The sequence below is a fragment of the Thunnus albacares genome, chromosome 19, assembly GCF_914725855.1.
Source record: "Thunnus albacares chromosome 19, fThuAlb1.1, whole genome shotgun sequence".
Classification (NCBI taxonomy): Eukaryota; Metazoa; Chordata; class Actinopteri; order Scombriformes; family Scombridae; genus Thunnus; species Thunnus albacares.
Window position 1 is genome coordinate 24,240,970 of NC_058124.1, and position 17,833 is coordinate 24,258,802.

Sequence of the window (17,833 nt, forward strand, 5' to 3'; positions counted from 1 at the left end):
GTCTTGTAAGAGCCATGGGATTTATGTGGGTGTGTATTCACTTTGTGTGAACAACTTGTGTGAAAGTCCTCTTACACTGAAATGACAACCCACAGTAAACTTTATGCGAGATGGAACAGGTTGTGTGATGTTATTGTGCCCTGCAGGAAGACGTATCAAAGATAATTCTTTACTGATAAGGTTATTTGTTTGATGAAAAGTTTGTGTGGAAGAGCAACGACTCTGTAAGAACTTGTGTTGTGGTTGTATTACTCACGTATGTGTTGGGGTCCTGAGCTTGGGTCTTGGGCAGAGGGGAGTCACAGTCGGGGCTGTAGTGTTCACAGAAGTCATAGGCAGCCTGGGGGTTGGAGGCTATCAGGAGTTGCTGGATGTCTCCCTATGGAGGAACAATAAACAAACAAAACACAGATTAACAAAACTCTGTAGAGTTGTGCCATCTATTATGGGGATTGATAAAAACATTTGAAGTATTAATCTATTTTTAATCTCAATCAATTCTAATTCATAAGACTACCTTGCTACCTGTGAACTTGCTACCTGTGTTAAATGACCAAAAAGAAAAGTAACTTCATGAAAAAAGTTAAACCAAAGCAGCAAAAAATACATTTTCTATTCAAACTTTGTAGTTGCAGACTGCTGCAGTGGAGGGTACTCACTGTCACTGCAAACCAACCAACAACAGAATAGTTTGTCCTCTGCATGTTATGCTTACGAAGTCCTCACCTGGAAAACTTCCTCATCAAGGAGACGTGCACCAAACACTGTGATGCCATTGGTGTCAACCACTGCGTTGTTGCCGCGAGGCAGTGGACGGGTCATCTTCTTCTTGCAGTCCAACAGCAGTGTCACGTTTTTCTTTGAAACAGAGATAGCGATGCGATGCCACCTAGAGGCAAGAAGAGGAACCGAAGGCGAATAAATGTGTAATGTGACTACAGGCCTGATTAAAAAGGCATCAAACCATCCCCTAAATATCAAAAACATTCCCACAAACACTCACACTCATACTATTCCCAACCACTCACACCCACATGACCCCAATCGTGTCATCTCAACCAGTCACAAACTGGTTGTTGCTGGTTACTGACTTGCCATCAGCCAGGTTGATGCCTCTGAACAGCGGGTAGTCCTCAGGGGCTGGCTTGCCATTCTGGTCTTCGTACAGGAAAACAGGTGAACGTCCCATTTCAATGCCCAGCTGCTGGATGCCCTGCTCACTGTAGATGGAGAGAAGGAAGGCCTGGAGACCAGCCTGGACTTTTACCAGAGCCATGATGGAGAAGTTCTCTGGGAAACGACCTGTGGATGAGGGAAGGGAGGGATAGGAGGGGGGAAACAACAAAAGAAGGTAAGGGGTAAATCATAAACATTGGTCATTGCTAGACTGGCTTGTGGGCTTGTAGTAAAATAACAAGAGTAGAAGGAGGCAGTAAACCTTGCACTTCTAAATTTATTTATCATGCAGAAGAAGGCAGGCAGGAGAGGGAGGAGAAAGTGAAGAAAGAAATAAGGTTCAATGGGGACAAATGAAAAAGAGTTGGCAAGGAAAGGAAGGGAGACAAGAATAGAGTAGTTTAGACTGGGAGATGAAGCAGAAAATGTGAAAATGACATGAACTTAAAGTGATTAAAGAGATGTGTCAACTGATTACGAAATATCAGAATATAGTCACATATGAAATTGGTATAAATGGTGAGGACACATAATAACAGGTGGCAACAGCTGGAGAGGGAAGCCTAAACCTCAGAAAACGAGTTGAAAATTAGATTTGACTTTTGAGTATTTCTTCACAACCACATAAATACTACTTTCTCTTTTCTCTCCTCACTCCGGGGTGTCAGACAGCATTCTTAAGTTAATTTGTTTTGGTTCTCCCACACTGTTTAACTCAGCTCTCTGCACTGCAGCACATAATTATACTTTATATCCCTTAGCAATCTGGCACAGGGCATAACAGCCACACTTAACTCCAGAGAGCTCAGTTTAAAATACACCCAAACATAAATAGCAACCTGTAATGATGATTGTAGCTTTCTGCACTCTGGAATTCATTGTAAATATTAAATATATGGGCTTAATTTTTAATGACTAAAGTGCTCTGTTGTTATGGATACAATGGCAGTTAACTGGTTCTTGCAAATTGATTTAAATCATGAACGTTTGGTATCTGGTTCAGACACCTGCAAGATAATCAGAGAGGAGTATTTTCTATCATATTTACACCAAGTGAGGAGGTAATTCAAATTGTGTTGCACATTGCAAACCATTAAAGAACTTTTTTTGGTAAGGACCGAGTTCTTGACCAAAATAAAGCTCAAATACCAATAGTTTATTAAAATGATCAAACTATATGACCAAGACAAAACTCTATACTTGCTTGGGGGAAAAACTACACTGCCATAAAAACAGCAAAATATCACAAAATATGAGCACGACAGACACAGTCTGAGGAAAAAACTCTTTTACCCATCTTATCATATCCTATATATCCCTTTTTTTAAATTATTAATCATTAAACATCATATTAATTATGATGTTCTGGATGATCATACTTACATTGTAAACCTTGTACAACATGCTTTGACACTGCTGCACTTAATTATAGTCAAAACAATAAAGCAAATTTGAGTTTGAATACTGAAGAGGAAACAAAATTTAGGAAACAACCACTTTAAAACCTGATTGTTTCATTAGTTGTTTTACTGTTAAACCATTTTGTAAACCTAGTTTATTATGACATAAGTAATGTGAAGAAAAACAAACATGAAAGTTAGATTTCAGAAGGTCAGACAGAGTTTTTGGCATTTATAGTTAGAGAGATGAAGACTGGTCCAACACTCTTGTGGCATTTTACAGAACAGTCTCTCCAAACACTGCGACCCGTTGAAGCCTACCTGAGAAGAGCTGCTTGGTGGGGGCGGAGATCTGGGCCTTCTTGGTGATGCGGTAGGCATGGTCAGGGGTGCCGGAGCGACGGGATGTGCAGAAGCCGGGGACTTTCTTCACGCCCTCGGGGAGAGAGGGAACCTGCAGAGCCCGCAACACGTCCACTGGATCTGAGGATTAGAGAAAGAGAAGCAAGACAAGAGAATTTTCATTAAACTGTCAACAACCTCTTAATTAGACTCGTTGCTCAGCATGTGACGGACAGAGCAGCTTAATTCAGTAAGTACTGAAAACAACTGAAATCAAAACAACTGACAAAAGGGAAAATGTCAAAGCTGAGACTTCAAACCGGAGACATCCTGTTATGTTACATCAGTAAATTACACACACACACACACAAACACAAATTACTAATCCATCTAATTTTGAGTCCTGCTTTCTCTCGAGCACTTCGCTCATTTCAGTCTCAGGTTTTCATTTGTAACGCTGGATGTAGAGATGTACATTCTGATTCTTCATTTGGGCAAAAAACACAAATCAGATGAAATCCTTACTGCAGCTTTACTTCATGAGTTAAACAGATTATATCTGTATATTTTTGCATCAACATACAATATATCAAGAAGATTAATTACACTTCTGCAGGCTCAAATATATTCCAGAGTTTTCTCCAACAGCTTTTCAGAAGGCCCGTCATCCTACAGGATGTGTAAGAATCACTTTAAAAGTCAAGATATTTTTTAAAGCTTACTCCTATATTTCTGTATTGTTGCCAAATATTCAAAATAGAAGACAGTTTTATTCATTGCAGCCAATCTCTGCAGCTGCAGTGAGCTAACTTTGCCCAGAGGATCAAACAAGTTCATCTTGAAAGTGTTTTTTTTAAATGTTCTTGCAGCACTAATGTGATATAGGAGCAAGTATCAGGGATGTCCACAGTGCCTACCACTGTACATTTAGGTATAATGTCAGAAAGGAAGCACTGTGCCTGAGCAAATGGGCCACAGTCCAAGCCACATATATGTACCACTGCAGGGCAGGTACAGTAAAGCTCAGTTTAAATCAGAGTGGAGACAGTGCCTTCTATTCTGCTTACATTTATCAAGCAAATGACACAAGCGGCTGTTGATGTGATAGTGCTGAGTCAAATTAATGTTTGTCTGAGGACACACAAGCATTTCACAGTTTTACCTGACATACACAAACACACAAAAATGCAGGTATGCACGCACAGTCGCACACACACAGAAACACACTTTCCAGATCCAGTATGTAAATCCTAACATCACACACACACACACACACACACACACACACACACTGTGCCACCAGTCTCACATCCTGTCTCCACTTTCACACGCTGAGGTCAACCAGTCTGTTTCTCCACCCTCAGTCTGCACTGTGGTTTAACTTGTTCACTGTCTCACATTGCTCAAAGGCACAGTTTCAATCTGTGTATCTCATATCAGATGCATCGCTCTAACCTCTGGAATTTGAAGTTTGATACCCTTAAGGGTTACGCAATGCTAAAATAAATACTGTACCTGCATCTGTATGCGCCTACAAAACAGCTGGAAATCAACAGTAGCAATACAACATGTCAACACTTATTTCATCACTGTAAGTGTAACATCTTGAAAAGGGTGGATGTCTAATTACTCATCCATCCATCATCATCATCAGACATTGACTTGTACTGTCTTGTTACAGAACAATATCCTGGTAAATGCAGTGGGTACGGTATGAGATGCTTGTTAAAACAGCAGCACACTGTTAATCCTTATAGGAACACTATCAGCTTAGGTTCAGCCTTGCTGTATGTTGTTTCATGTCCAAACCATGTTTATTGAGATAACTGGTTATTCAAAAATTGGTTGTTTAATGTGTTTCTAGTGAAATGCAAATTTTCAGTAATTCACTAATAAGACTATCTGCCTATCTTGTGCTATAGATCTTAACTTTTAACTGCATGACACAAATCCTGGTCTGAGGTATTGCATTCACATGTATGAATATTTCACAATATGAGAGCTCAAGTCCACCTTAGACAATTACAACACATTAAAAGGTCCCTTTATTATTGAAGCGAAAGTTTTCAACAACACCCAGTAGTCACATTTTTCTAAACTCAATTATCCTCCCTAAGTCTTGGCTCTCCTCCCTGTGTTTGAAGTGCACCAGAGGGCTAACTTTGCTGTTAACAGCCAATTAAAATCACTTACAGCCAGCCCTACTGTGGCACTTCTCATAATAAACTTATGGTGGCAGTGATGTATCGCTCTGGTAAAAACTACAGCGCTGATGAAAAGATTACAACTGATCCCTCCCGTGATGAAGCCTATGAAGTTACACGTTTGTTTTAATTTATCATTAACCAGCCACATAAATAGACTGTCAAAAGCAGCATGTTTATGCAAAAATTGTGTAATCATGTCCACCTCAGCATGTTTGAAAAGCACGACAGAGCACGTGCAACAGCACATGGCACTAACTCTAACAACATGAGACATCTCTGCACGACTGAGGTCACCGCTGCTAAATGTGTGACCTGCTAGTACAGTAAGTTGTAATGAAGTGCAAAGCCACCAAAAGATGCAGCTTATGCACCACCTGTGTTTTTAAATAAGTAGATTGGGACTCAAGTTTCAAATCCACAGTGTTACAGAGAGAAAAAATTACAACTTCAGGGCTAAAAGACAAAAAAGTTCAGTTTTAGGTCAAAATCAAACACCCAACTAGTTTTGTACAATGTTCAAAAGTTGAAATCCATCTTATTTATTGTGTCAGCAAAATTACGAAACTTCTGATACCTAACCCATTGGACTAATACTACTTATTACTAGTGAGGGAGATATGCAGGCTTAATCTGCACCAGGCAACACTTTGGGTGATGTTGACGTTAATTCAAGTCTCTCAAAATGTTTCCTGGCAAATGTATGGCCAAGTCATCAATGCCCACAGCTGTCCATCTTCATGTATGAACACCAGCTGGCACACATACTGTACATCACAGTAAGATTTAAGCTACTCTCCTAGCTCTCGTCACACTTATAGACCCCCAGTCACTGACTCATCTCACTTCCTCTACTTACGATGTTTTATAACAGCCTCAAATGAGAGACAATGTTGTAGTTTCTGTCTAAAAATCACTCTGATCCCATCTGTGGTGCTTGTGTTTAGGTGACACCCAGAGTTAACAGTTACTCACATTGGCCAACAGATGGTAATATTTATTCAGACAGAGCAAATGGTGCGTTAATATTGCCGCAGGGTGTCTAGACCGCAGTCCATTAACATCACTCTACAGCAGAGGGGAAGAGGAGTGGAGAAGGAGGAAGAGAATGGGTGTGAGAAATGAGAGAGAGAGAGAGAGAGAGAGAGAGAGTTGGGAATCAGCAATGTGTGAGGAGGAAGGAAAGTGAGAGTTAGATTGAGTGCTACTGTGATGCTACATTAACCAGCCAAAATAGAAACTTCCCTGGAAACAGCTGCTTAGAGGCGGAAATGAACAGAGGGAGATAAGTTTCTGAAAGTGGACAAATGAGAGAGATCAAAACAGAGATGAAGATATAGAAGAGGGAGAAAAAATAAGAGAGCAATGAATATTGAGAGCGATAGAGACAGAGATTAATGTTCACTCATTCAAAATGTTATACTATTTCCCATACTTTAGACTGGGTCTTTATAAATGGTCTTGATTTGAACTTTTCCAGACCTTTTGTGCAATTTTTCAAAATTTTAAACCTTGTAATAACTGTAGAGCACTGGATTTATTTGTCATACTTTTCAAGACTTTTGCAAATCTGCACAGGAATGCTGGGAATGAGAAAGAGAGAGTGATGAGAGGAAGGTGGAGAGGGAGAGAGGTTCAGACGGAGGTGGAGTGTGTGTGTGTGTGTGTGTTTTGGGGGGGTCAGGCAGTGACAGTAGACAGCGTGGTTCTGTGATGGCAGGATACTGGATCAGATTGCAGCCCGTGCTCCCCCAGTACGCCCAGTACAATGTGCCGCTCTGTTCCCCCGCTGCCTGCCTAGCTCACATCTGCAGCCGGGGCCCTTCCTGCCTGGAGGACCACAATCACGACAAAAACACACCCACAAAAATAACACACAAGGCCACAGAGGTACACACTCACACGGCCCGGGCAGGGAAACCTGCACCGATACACCTCGCGAGACGAGGAGTGGCAAATATGAAACCAGACAAGGTAGGAAAACAGACAGCCGTGGGGCACAAACTCTCTCTCTTTACTTTCTTTCTTCTCCCTCTTCTCGCTCCATCGGTCTTTCTTACCATAAGCGCTCACAGATGGCAGCAGCCTTTTGATGTAAACGTCGGCCAATTACGCTGCTGTCATTAAGACAGGAAACAGGGCTCCCAGGCACGAGAGGGCAGTTACAACCGGTGCTGTAGGTAAAGATTACAGTAGCTGGTACAGTTATCCCTCCTGACAGCAGCACTGGCTCAAGTCCAAATGAAAAAGGCCATTTTGCTCACTTTATGAAACTGTGTGTCACAACGCATTAATGGTTAAAACTTGTCTACCTGATGTTGCTAATTGCAAATTGGTAAGGATCTTTTATAAGCTCCCTCATCTTCATTTGTGAATCTTCTTTTGATTTTTATATTATGTATTTATTTTACCACTTAACTGCAAAAGCCTCAACTAATCTAACCTAACATAACCTAAACTTTTTACTATTGGACACCGCAGGCAAATCTGAGTTTATAATCTTATCATTTACGGAGGTGACAGTGATAAAAGAAGTTCAAATATGTATCAATAAATTGCTGATCTTCAGTGAAAACCTCCCATTATTTCAGAAATGTAGAAAAAGAGACTCCATTTCACCTTGACCCCCAAATAATGTAGTTAATCAGTTCATGGATTTTCATTAGTCCAAGTTTTATGAAGAGAATTTAATCCTTCAGTTGAGTTAAAGTGTAAATCACAGGTAAATTTAAGTTCCAATTATCTGATATAATGATACGCTGTTTGGTATATATATACTGTACTATGGGGGAGGATGTGTTTTTTCAACAGGTGCCCCAAGCCTGAAACAATCCTGTCACTGTTATACTCGAACCCACTCAGTTCCACAGAACCACAACTGACCAAACATGTCGACCACCACCTTATTACGACCTGATAGAAAACATATGTGACGCTCAGGTTAGCAGTCACACTGTAAAACGAGGTGCGCTGCTGTTAAAACTGCAGTATGTCTCAGCAGTGTCCGTATTACTGTAGTTCCCCTCAACCGCCACTAGATGGAGCTGAAATAGATTTAATTAACTCAGTCACAGACGTCACTGTTAACAGTCAACGTCTGTTGTAGGGCTGAAACCACATGATGTTACACACACAAACACACACATAGGTGTTTACATGTACACACACTATGCAAACAGACACACACACTCAGAGGAGTGAGAGATAAACAATGCTAATGCTCACTGAGAGAGTAACTATTAACCTGTGTTGAAGCTTTAATACAGTGAGTCTGTAAGTTCTGTTAGCCTACACAGTAACAGAAAACACACAACTCTGCCATCTGAGCACAAAGCAGCTGGACACACAGATTAGATCCTGTATGCAAACAAAACATCTGAATGTGAATCAGTTTGCACATAAAAGGAGTTTATTGAGTTTTTCATGGAGCCAAAATGAAACATTAAACAACCCAAAAAGATTAACAAGTAGAAATAATGGACTCCTATGAATGGTTGTATGTGAAATAGAGTAGTATATAAGTAGTATAAGATGACCCCCCACTTTCTTAAATGTAATTTCAAGATTAAAATATAATCTTATATTTGGGCCAATACGGTATATTCCATCCATTTTCTACACTTATTCAGTAATTGTTCAATGGTCTGAAGCCGATCCCAGTATGCGTTAAGTCAGTAATGTCAAAAATGTAAAATAAAACAGTATGCAGTTTACAGTAATAGGTGATATTTAAATATTCTACATATTTATATGTGTTGAAACTTGTCCAATCACAGTGACAGCCCTGTATACTCACTAATCATACTGGTCATACTGGCACTGCAGACTGAGGTGACAACTGTGTGATTCTTAGCAAAACCTTTATTTCCTCCCCTGTTGAATCTGTCTTAGATGCTCTGTTTAACTATTTCTGTGTGTGTAAATGTATATGTGAGTGTGTGTGTGTGTGTGTGTGTGTGTGTGTGTGTGTGTGTGTGTGTGTACCCTCTCCTCTACTGGTACAGCTGTGTCAAATACCAGACACACACTCCAGCTGACATGTTGACCCCTCGCCTCTCACCTTTACACAACGACCACATTGTTAGAGACACAGAGTGAAAAGGACTCGCAAAGCTGACCACAGATAAACAAACACACACACACACACACACACACACACACACACACACACACACACACACACACACACACACACACACACACACACAAATCCATCTGTACGCTAATTTACTGCCTCAATATTTCAGTCTCCTTGCATTTCTAAGAATACACAAAGATGGCAGGTTTTTTCGGGAAAAAAATATGATCATAAGATCTCCAATAAGTATCATAACTTACAACTTAACAGTTAAATATAAACATAATTTCAACATTGAAAACCATGAAACTAAACTCCAGTTGCTCCTCAATCACCCGCCGCCGCTCCATCCACACCGCTGACCATGATGGCTAGTTGATGGGCTAAACTCTGACTGCAGGTTATAATTTACAATATGGTGCTCTATAGTTATAATTTATTTATAATGTCTACTGTACACAGACATAAAATCCATTATGTGTAGCCACGCTGTAAAAAAGAGGTTATTAGAATTCAGATTATTTATATGATATAAAATAAGGATTCGGTCTGTCAGTGTGGTGTTAATTATCATGTAGATGTTACACAGTGTGGCAGTGCGTGACTGGCTGCCAAAGAGGGCAAAAGACTGATACAAAACTATCCTTTGTGTCACATAAATGTCAATAAATCCTCACAAATGTTTCACCGAATTCCTCTGATTACACAAGAAAACTCGACAGCAAGTTGTAAGATAGATTTAGATAAAAGTTGAAACAGTTCAGGAGGGAAACCATTCAGAGCCCGGAGGGCAGCAGCAGCTAAGAGACCGCGTTTCAGCAGCGTGACGTGAATTTAAAAGTACAACTGAAAGTCAGAATCACATCAAACATCATGTGTTGTCAAATTCAATTAAAACTTTTTGCAATTCAAACAGAAACTGACACTGGCACTGATCTCTTACCAAACAAAAGAACACAGAGAGGAGATATCCAATCCAAATCTTACAAACTTAGTAAAATAATCAAAGAACAATTCATGTATTGTCTTTAGACCTCGACTTGGAACATGGTGACGCTTTAAAGACAGAAGAGACTTAGAGAGGCTGGCTAGAAAAACTGTCAAACACACATTTTTAATAGAATATAACATCACTGTTGTTCCCTCACACACAGCAGTTTGACATGCAGGTTACAGGTGTGCTTTATGCAGGAACAGTTAACTTTACAACCATTGAAGAAGTCCAAAGTTTCCGTTGAATGTCTATCAGTTGGTTTTAATGGACTGGGAAATGTTTAGCAAGGACACAAGACTAAAGGAGAACTGGAAAATTATTTGTCTCAATGTGAAATGTCTGTTACTAATACACCTGGCATATAAACACCAAAAAGTGTCCAAGAGTGGTAACAAATACTTAAGTGACATTGATTATATCTTAATGAATAACCTGAATCCCTGCAGTGGAAGGTAACTTTTTGTCTTTTTAAATTTTTTCTCTTACTAAATGTGAGTTACACACTTTTATAAACAATCATAGTATGACATCAATAATCTCTGACACATTAAGAGTGTTTCTTTTCCTTGCTACTGAAGCTCATTCTCCTCTTTTTATAGTTTCTTACACTTGCTTCTATCACTTCTAAATTTAGAGTATTATGAATCTCACAGTCCATGTGGTTTATCCGTCACTACAGACCAGCGCCATCATTTAGTGTGTTGTAGCTTTCTGTGGTTTCATGCATATCACTCCCTTCCACAGAAGAGCTGCTGCCAGCATGTGCCCAAGTCCTCTACTGTCCCCTGTGTACCATTATGTGGTCTGTGCCTGTCTGTGTGTGCTGCACTGATGTTGCCAACGTGTATCTTACTGGAGCCACGTGCGGTTTCAGGGCCCGAGGCCACAGTCTCAGTTTGGAGCTGAGGGTGGATACTGACACCACAAGGCCTGAACGGGACAACGGGACCCTGACCAGGAGACAGTCAGTGGTTCCTTATAATATACTATCATATGGGACAGACAGTGAGCAAGGGCACAAATTAGAAACCAGACCACTGACATGTCTGTGCTGAATTTTCACAGCTCAGCTCTGACTGCATTCAACTTAGAAAACCTGAAAGTCCAAAAACACAGTCTCCATATGTTACTTTAAAAGGAAAAGCATCTGTTACACTGAACTGTTTCACCTCTGAGACTGAACAGAAGAGTCACTGCTGACAATATAATTGGTTCAAAGCTGCCAATAGTTGATATTCTGCATGTCTTAACTGGATCATTTTCACAGCAAAACTGTGCAAAAAAGAAATATAATCTGCTCTACGGTGACTGGTAAATGCTAATGCAGATTATAGATAATTGTTTGAAACATGCAAAAAGACACTTTGGTCTTTTAAAGATAAGATTACTGTAAAGATGTTGATGAAAATCATACACTCACTATTTCCCAAACCTACTGCTCTCATCCTACAAGATAAACTTACATATTTATATTGAATCACACATCCTCACTAACAGCGGCATCAGAATACCTACGTTTATCCCAGAGTCTAGTCAGAGGTGACAAGTCAGACTTAAAATAAAGAGAACAGCAGCGGGCCAGCGCTGCATAATAAACTATCATCATCACTGTTTATGTCGACACCTTTTCAGCGTGGAAATCCCCACATCAGAAATCCCCACTGCATTCTGGGGATCCTTATAGGTGTAATTTAACTGCATGGATAGATAAAGATAGATAAAGCTGCAGAGGTTGTGATGTGCTGCGTCTGGGATCCCTAAGATGCACTGCGAGTCTCCCTCAGGACTGGAACATTTCATACTTTCAGCTAATTAAAAACCCTAATTATTTGCAGACAGTGGAAGAAAATCAAATGTCTGGAAACTATGTAAATTTCATACACAGTGAATAGTACAAATCCTGTTGTATTTAACTTGTGCATCGGTTTTTGTTCCTGTTGTATTTGGTTATTAAAATTAGTATTCCTTATATTACAGGATGCAATGATTGGGTTGTTTCCTCTACATAGTTTCTCTATGAAGGTGTGTTAGAAAATAATCATTGCTATTTATTTTAACCTGTTTATCTATATGTGTACTCTATCCAGGATGTTTCCCTGACTTGCTCCCAATGCATGCTGGGAAAGAAACTGGTGTGACAATGAATGAAGGAAGGCTGTATCCTCATTATATTATCAGATCATTTTGGTTTACTGCGTTAGGATAGTGCAAATAGTTAAACTGCAGGAAAGATGATATAAAATAGGCTTTCTAGTCATATCTTCTAACATACCAGAAACAAACACTTTCCACTCAAGTCTAAATACACAAACAGCTAAAACCAACATTTAAAACTATTTTCAAATTGGATAAACTGTATAGATGTCTGGAAAAAAAGATGTACATTAACATTATATGAAAAAGCACACAGCTGGTCTCTCCACGCCCTCCTTCACTGACTTCCTAGAAGCAGCAAAATAACAGTGACTAGGAATAGCATCCTATAGTCTGTCATTATAAAGCTGGCACGCTCTCCTGCTTTCCTTGTACATCATCTGCTAAAACAGAAAACCTCTGAGGAATAACGCCTAACTATCTACACACACACAAACCACTAAATCATCACCTATGAAACTGAGGATGAAGGAATCTTCTATTCATTCTGTTCCCTTACGTCTGCTGTGTTAATGCGATTTTGTCTGAGAGGATTTTATGAGTTCACAGTTTGAGGGGTTGTCACGGTTTAGAACTGAGGTCCTTCGGTACATCACTCACATTTAGAGGCGTCAGAAGTGTTGCATGTTTATCTCAGCACTGACTTTTCTGTGTTTTAGTCAAGAACAACGACAGTCTGGGCCTTATCTGCCTGTGCATACCGTACAATATCATTTTGCAGAAGGAGGGCTGAGCCACTTGACAGTCCTGAGTAGTTGCTTTTTCAAGGCTTCAGCTTTTTTGTGAGAGATTTACAGAGTTATACAGAGAAGTGTGTCAAATATGAACACTAATGTAAGTAATCTACGTTCTCATCCAAAATAATCTATAATGAAATCATTAGTATACTGAGCCTTAAACTGACATGGTAACTATGTCAGTGTGCAGCTGTCCAATTTGTTGATAGTCTGTAAACTGGTGAAGATTAAAAACTAACAGGCAATAACTTTGAGTAACAGGAATATTTTGCTCTGAACTAGGCCTCCCAGCCAGCACAGGATTATGTTCTAAAACCAATATTGCAATCTTTCATTATACATTGTTAAGTCTAGGGTTGAGTTCTGGCTGAGGTCTGTTAGTCATGGAGAAGGAGGTGGAAGTTCAATACAGAATGAGATTGAGGTCTGCCTGGGAGGCTAAACTCAGGGCAAAAAGACTCAAAACACTTAGGACATCTGTAAGTTTGGTGATACACAAGGTATTTTTAAACAAATTACATCTAATTTTGTGGCTTGTTGGTTGGTCATCTACCAACTCCTATCAACCTAATAATTAGATGATGCTCTGGGTGAGATGACAGACTACTGAAATCCTAACTTTGGTGATGGCCCTGGGTGCAGTGCTGACATCTGTCGGGGATCTACCAAGATTAACTGGACACATTATCCTGGAGCGTCTAATATCTATGCAAAAGTATGAATATTAAAAAGAAAGGAGGAGAGAGGATGGATGTGGATTACCAGAACCACCAGGGCCCATATGAGAATGACGACAAGACAGAGCAAAATGAAAGGGACGAGGTTAAAGCTGCCAGAGTGAGTCACATGTGTCCAACAGAAGCCTGAAATACCACACACTTCCATACAGTCACAGGAATGAACTGTCAAAACTCTGCGCTGCCACCACATATAGTAGCTCTATTCACCAGCAGAGAGAGAGAGAGAGAGAGAGCGAGAGCGCAGGGTTATGTTATGTTTAGCCAAACTGAGACAGACTTCCCTTTGAGGAGTGCTCTGCTTTGAAATGAGGCTGAGGAACATCCATGTCAAGAAAATATTGCCCTCCGATTTTCTCCACCTTTGAACAAAACCCGGCTTTCATGCCTTTCTAGGCCCACTGCATTCTGGGTGATGGCTGCGCCTCATCCATCCCTCCTCCTCCTCCTCCTCCTGGTCTTTTCCAAGTCTCCATTCTCCCAGGGAAGAGAGAATAAACATGAAAGAATCTGACCACTTTCTTCTCTAAATCCGTCTTTCACAGCCTGGGTGGGGCGCTGTTATAGTTTACACTAACATCTGCTGCTGCACCACACTGTGCGCACAGGGACGCGCACAGATACGTGCACGCAATGGTCCAACGCGTCTGGCCAACTACTGGCGTGCCATGCATTGTGCGCGTGCAGGAACGCTCGTGTGCACACGCACGCAAGGGACCGGGCACGCGCTTACAGGTAAAGGGAGTGTCTTATCTTCGTCACTCAGACATTATCACAGCGTCTGATCATCAAAAAATAACTTTCTTCCACACAGCGCTTCTATAAGCATCGTTTAAGATGAGAAACGCAGCCTGGTCGAGGTGTTGCACACAGAGGCACATTCACATAGATGTGGCTTACATTTCCACACCCTGAACTGAGAAAAAACATCCATAGCCTACAGACGCATATACACAAACACAACTGTACAAAGCGCACATAGACACGGAGACACTAAACGCTTTCACTCGCAAACCTCTGCGACCGAGCTGCTCCGCCGCATAATAACCTATTCATAAAAAGCAAAAATGTCTCAGGCTTCCGCCTCCAAAATACACACGGGAGACGACGGGAAGGTGCAATCGCCTCTCGCAATCTGAAATTGGAAACGGGGCCAAAGAATACACTGAAGGAGGGCAATTTATGTTACAAAAGCCCCCTTGGTCCGTAAGCTGCAGCAACTGTCCAAACGAAGAATAAAGAGGCATTGATCCGTCTGTCCAGTGAAAGTGCTAAAGTAAATTTATTTCTCCAAAGGTTTGTGTAAACTAAACCTGTTTGGAGTTTCTGTACAAAATCTGCATGATGCGTCTCAGCCAAAGCAGCCAAACTTCGCTTCTACTTCTGACAAGTTGTGTAACGATTAAAAAAAAAAAATAGCCAAAAGATAAAAAATATTTTCCAACCAGCTTCAGATCCACTATGGTTCAACTAAAATCTCAAGTTCAGAATTTAAACAACATATAACAGGTACTAAAGGTAATAATTTCGTGCCTCCAGAATTTTTTGAAATGCTTTTTTCTTTCATTTTATTTCTTTCCACGCAGTACCATTCCGCATCAAACGTCCTCAATCAAGATGTGAACTGATCTGGACTCAGGTGAATCAATGGATTCTCTGTGTTAAAAATAACTCACTGCAACTAGCGGTCCGTCAGGGAACTGCAGCACATACAGATCATTCCTTTATGATGGATAACTGATGCGGAGAGGTGAAGGGGAACTAAACTTTACAAAAACATACATACAGGTTACTAAGAATTACCAACTGGAAGAAAGTTAACAAATCCTCTGGGCTTAAAAGGTGTCAGTATTATGTAACATCTTTACTAGTCTTCTTATTGTTAATATCATCGTCATAAAACTATTATAAATATAATCTTTCGTTCTTCACAGAGGGAAAAAACGCAAAATCAACTTTCCACAGACGTCTTGTCACATCCTGCAAACTAGATGCAGAAATCCCTCCCTGGAGGCAGTGATGGATGGACTGGTGCACAGGCTGAACTGGTAAACACCGAGCCAACTTCCCACAGTCCCTGCTGCAGCCTCTATGTGCGCAGATCAGTTTACTCACAGGCCAACATTCAGTTCCGAGAAATAATAATAATAATAAAAAAACCAACACATTTCCTAAGTGGGATTATTAGCTCGCAAATCTTCTCAAAAAGCGACTGAAGCAGCTCTACGCACCGTCCTATCCCATGGCCCCCTCCGGATGGGGGGGCTGCTGGAGCGCGTAAAATCAGCACCATCATGTCAAAAATGAACGAGATTCTTAATAGTGAAATTTAGTTAATAGGAGGATAAATTGGAAAGGAAAATGTCAGGAAAGTTAGTAAAAAATTATGGCTGAAATAGTTGAGCTCAGCGGATAATCGCAACATTTGGTGAGGTGACACCTGTCAGCAGGGTGCAGGCACTGAGAGAGGAAGACTAAGTCCGAAAAGGCAAACTTTTATTCGAAACATAATAACGCGTCTGTGTGTTTTCCTGGAACAGAAAGTGATTGTAAAGCTTCTGTAACCTCTCAGCTTCCTCTGGTTTATGTGCGTAACATCCATTATCGGACAAAGTGTGTTAAGGCTGACGAGATTTCCCTGATAACTTTTTTTTCCAAATAGTAACAAATATCACACAGGTTAACAGTATTGGTGTCGTTATTTTCTGCGTTTGTATTTGAGGGGATAGACATTTACTGACACAGCGCTGAAAATTCCCTAAATCTCCTAGGTCCATTATCGGACACACGTATTTCCTCAGCATCACTGCCTCAGATTTCCCGACTTATTTTTGATTAATGATCGGTAGCTTTGTTCAAGCCTTTCGGAGCCATGTAGACAACACAAGTAGTCCAGGGATGCTTTGGGAAGATGAGTCTGACGCAGTGCAGAAACTAGAGATAAACGTACAAATATGCAGAAATCACCATAACAAATAAAACAGATTTGAATACGAAGGGATGACAGTTGGTGGGGAACTGCTGACCCTATTTTCTGGGGAAAATGTAAAGAAGCATGTCAGGTGCAAGTGTCCTATAACAGATGAAGTGTATGTTTAATACACACGTTAAACAGCGAAGAAACATGGAGACGTTTTAAACAGGAAAACACTAAAGGTGGCCAAAAACATCACAACCATTTATAAGACAAAATGTCTTACCTGCCCGAACCACGGTCGTTTGGCACACGGCGAGCGCCACGGCTACCAAGGCGAAGGATGAGAAGTCCATGCGCCATGGTCTCCGTTTCCTCCGTAAGGGACAATCTCCAATATCCATAGTGTTGCAGTAGTTTGCCGGCCTGGTTGAGCTGTAAATGCAGGATAAGGTGGAAGTTATCCTCTCACAGAAAGCCAGCCGACGAGAGGGACCCGACTGAACCTTCTGCGAGGCAACAGACAAAAAAGGCACGCCTCTGGAGACGTCTCTACCTCTCTCCCGGAGACTTTCCTTGATGAGTTACCTATGTCTGTCTATGTTAATGCACAAAACCTAAACACTAAAAGGGGTTTGGGGTGAATAAATATCTTTTATTTTAACGTTTAACCCCTTAGTGCTAAAGCCCCATTGAGTCAGACTGGGTACAAGTACCCAAAGTGGAGAGAGCAGCAGAGAGAGACCTGGAATCACGCTCTCTCTCCCTTCTCTCTCTTTCCCTCTCCCCTTCTTTACTTTCTCCAAACGAAGAGTGAGAGCGTGTGTGTATGTGTGTGTGGGGAGAGAGAGGGTGAACGAGTGAATGGCTAAGGGGGAGAGGGAGAGAGAGAGGGCGTGCGTAATTGCGCGCTTGGCGCACGTCTATCTACGTGTACGGAGGAGCGCCTGAGTGGAAGCTGAACTTTTTTAATGATAGGCCTACACAAATATTTCACCTCACACTCACACTCACTCACTCACACACACACACACACACACACACACACACACACACACACACACACACACACACACACACACACACAACAATTGCGT

General features: G+C 40.9%; 1 protein-coding gene across 8 annotated transcripts in view; it reads right to left on the bottom strand.

Annotated features, from left to right (window-relative positions):
* col11a2 (collagen, type XI, alpha 2) overlaps window positions 1-17,522 on the bottom strand; it is a 49,784-nt gene extending 32,262 nt beyond the window's left edge. For all 8 annotated transcript variants that reach the window (XM_044334972.1, XM_044334971.1, XM_044334970.1 and 5 more), the window contains exons 1-5: window positions 17,023-17,522; window positions 2,898-3,059; window positions 1,092-1,302; window positions 727-889; window positions 257-379 (exon numbers count right to left, since the gene is read on the bottom strand). In XM_044334972.1, the coding sequence (XP_044190907.1) occupies window positions 257-379; window positions 727-889; window positions 1,092-1,302; window positions 2,898-3,059; window positions 17,023-17,140 (777 nt within the window). In that variant the 5' untranslated portion in view covers window positions 17,141-17,522. The remainder of the gene's footprint in view (window positions 1-256; window positions 380-726; window positions 890-1,091; window positions 1,303-2,897; window positions 3,060-17,022) is intronic.
* Between the last annotated feature and the right edge of the window lie 311 nt (window positions 17,523-17,833).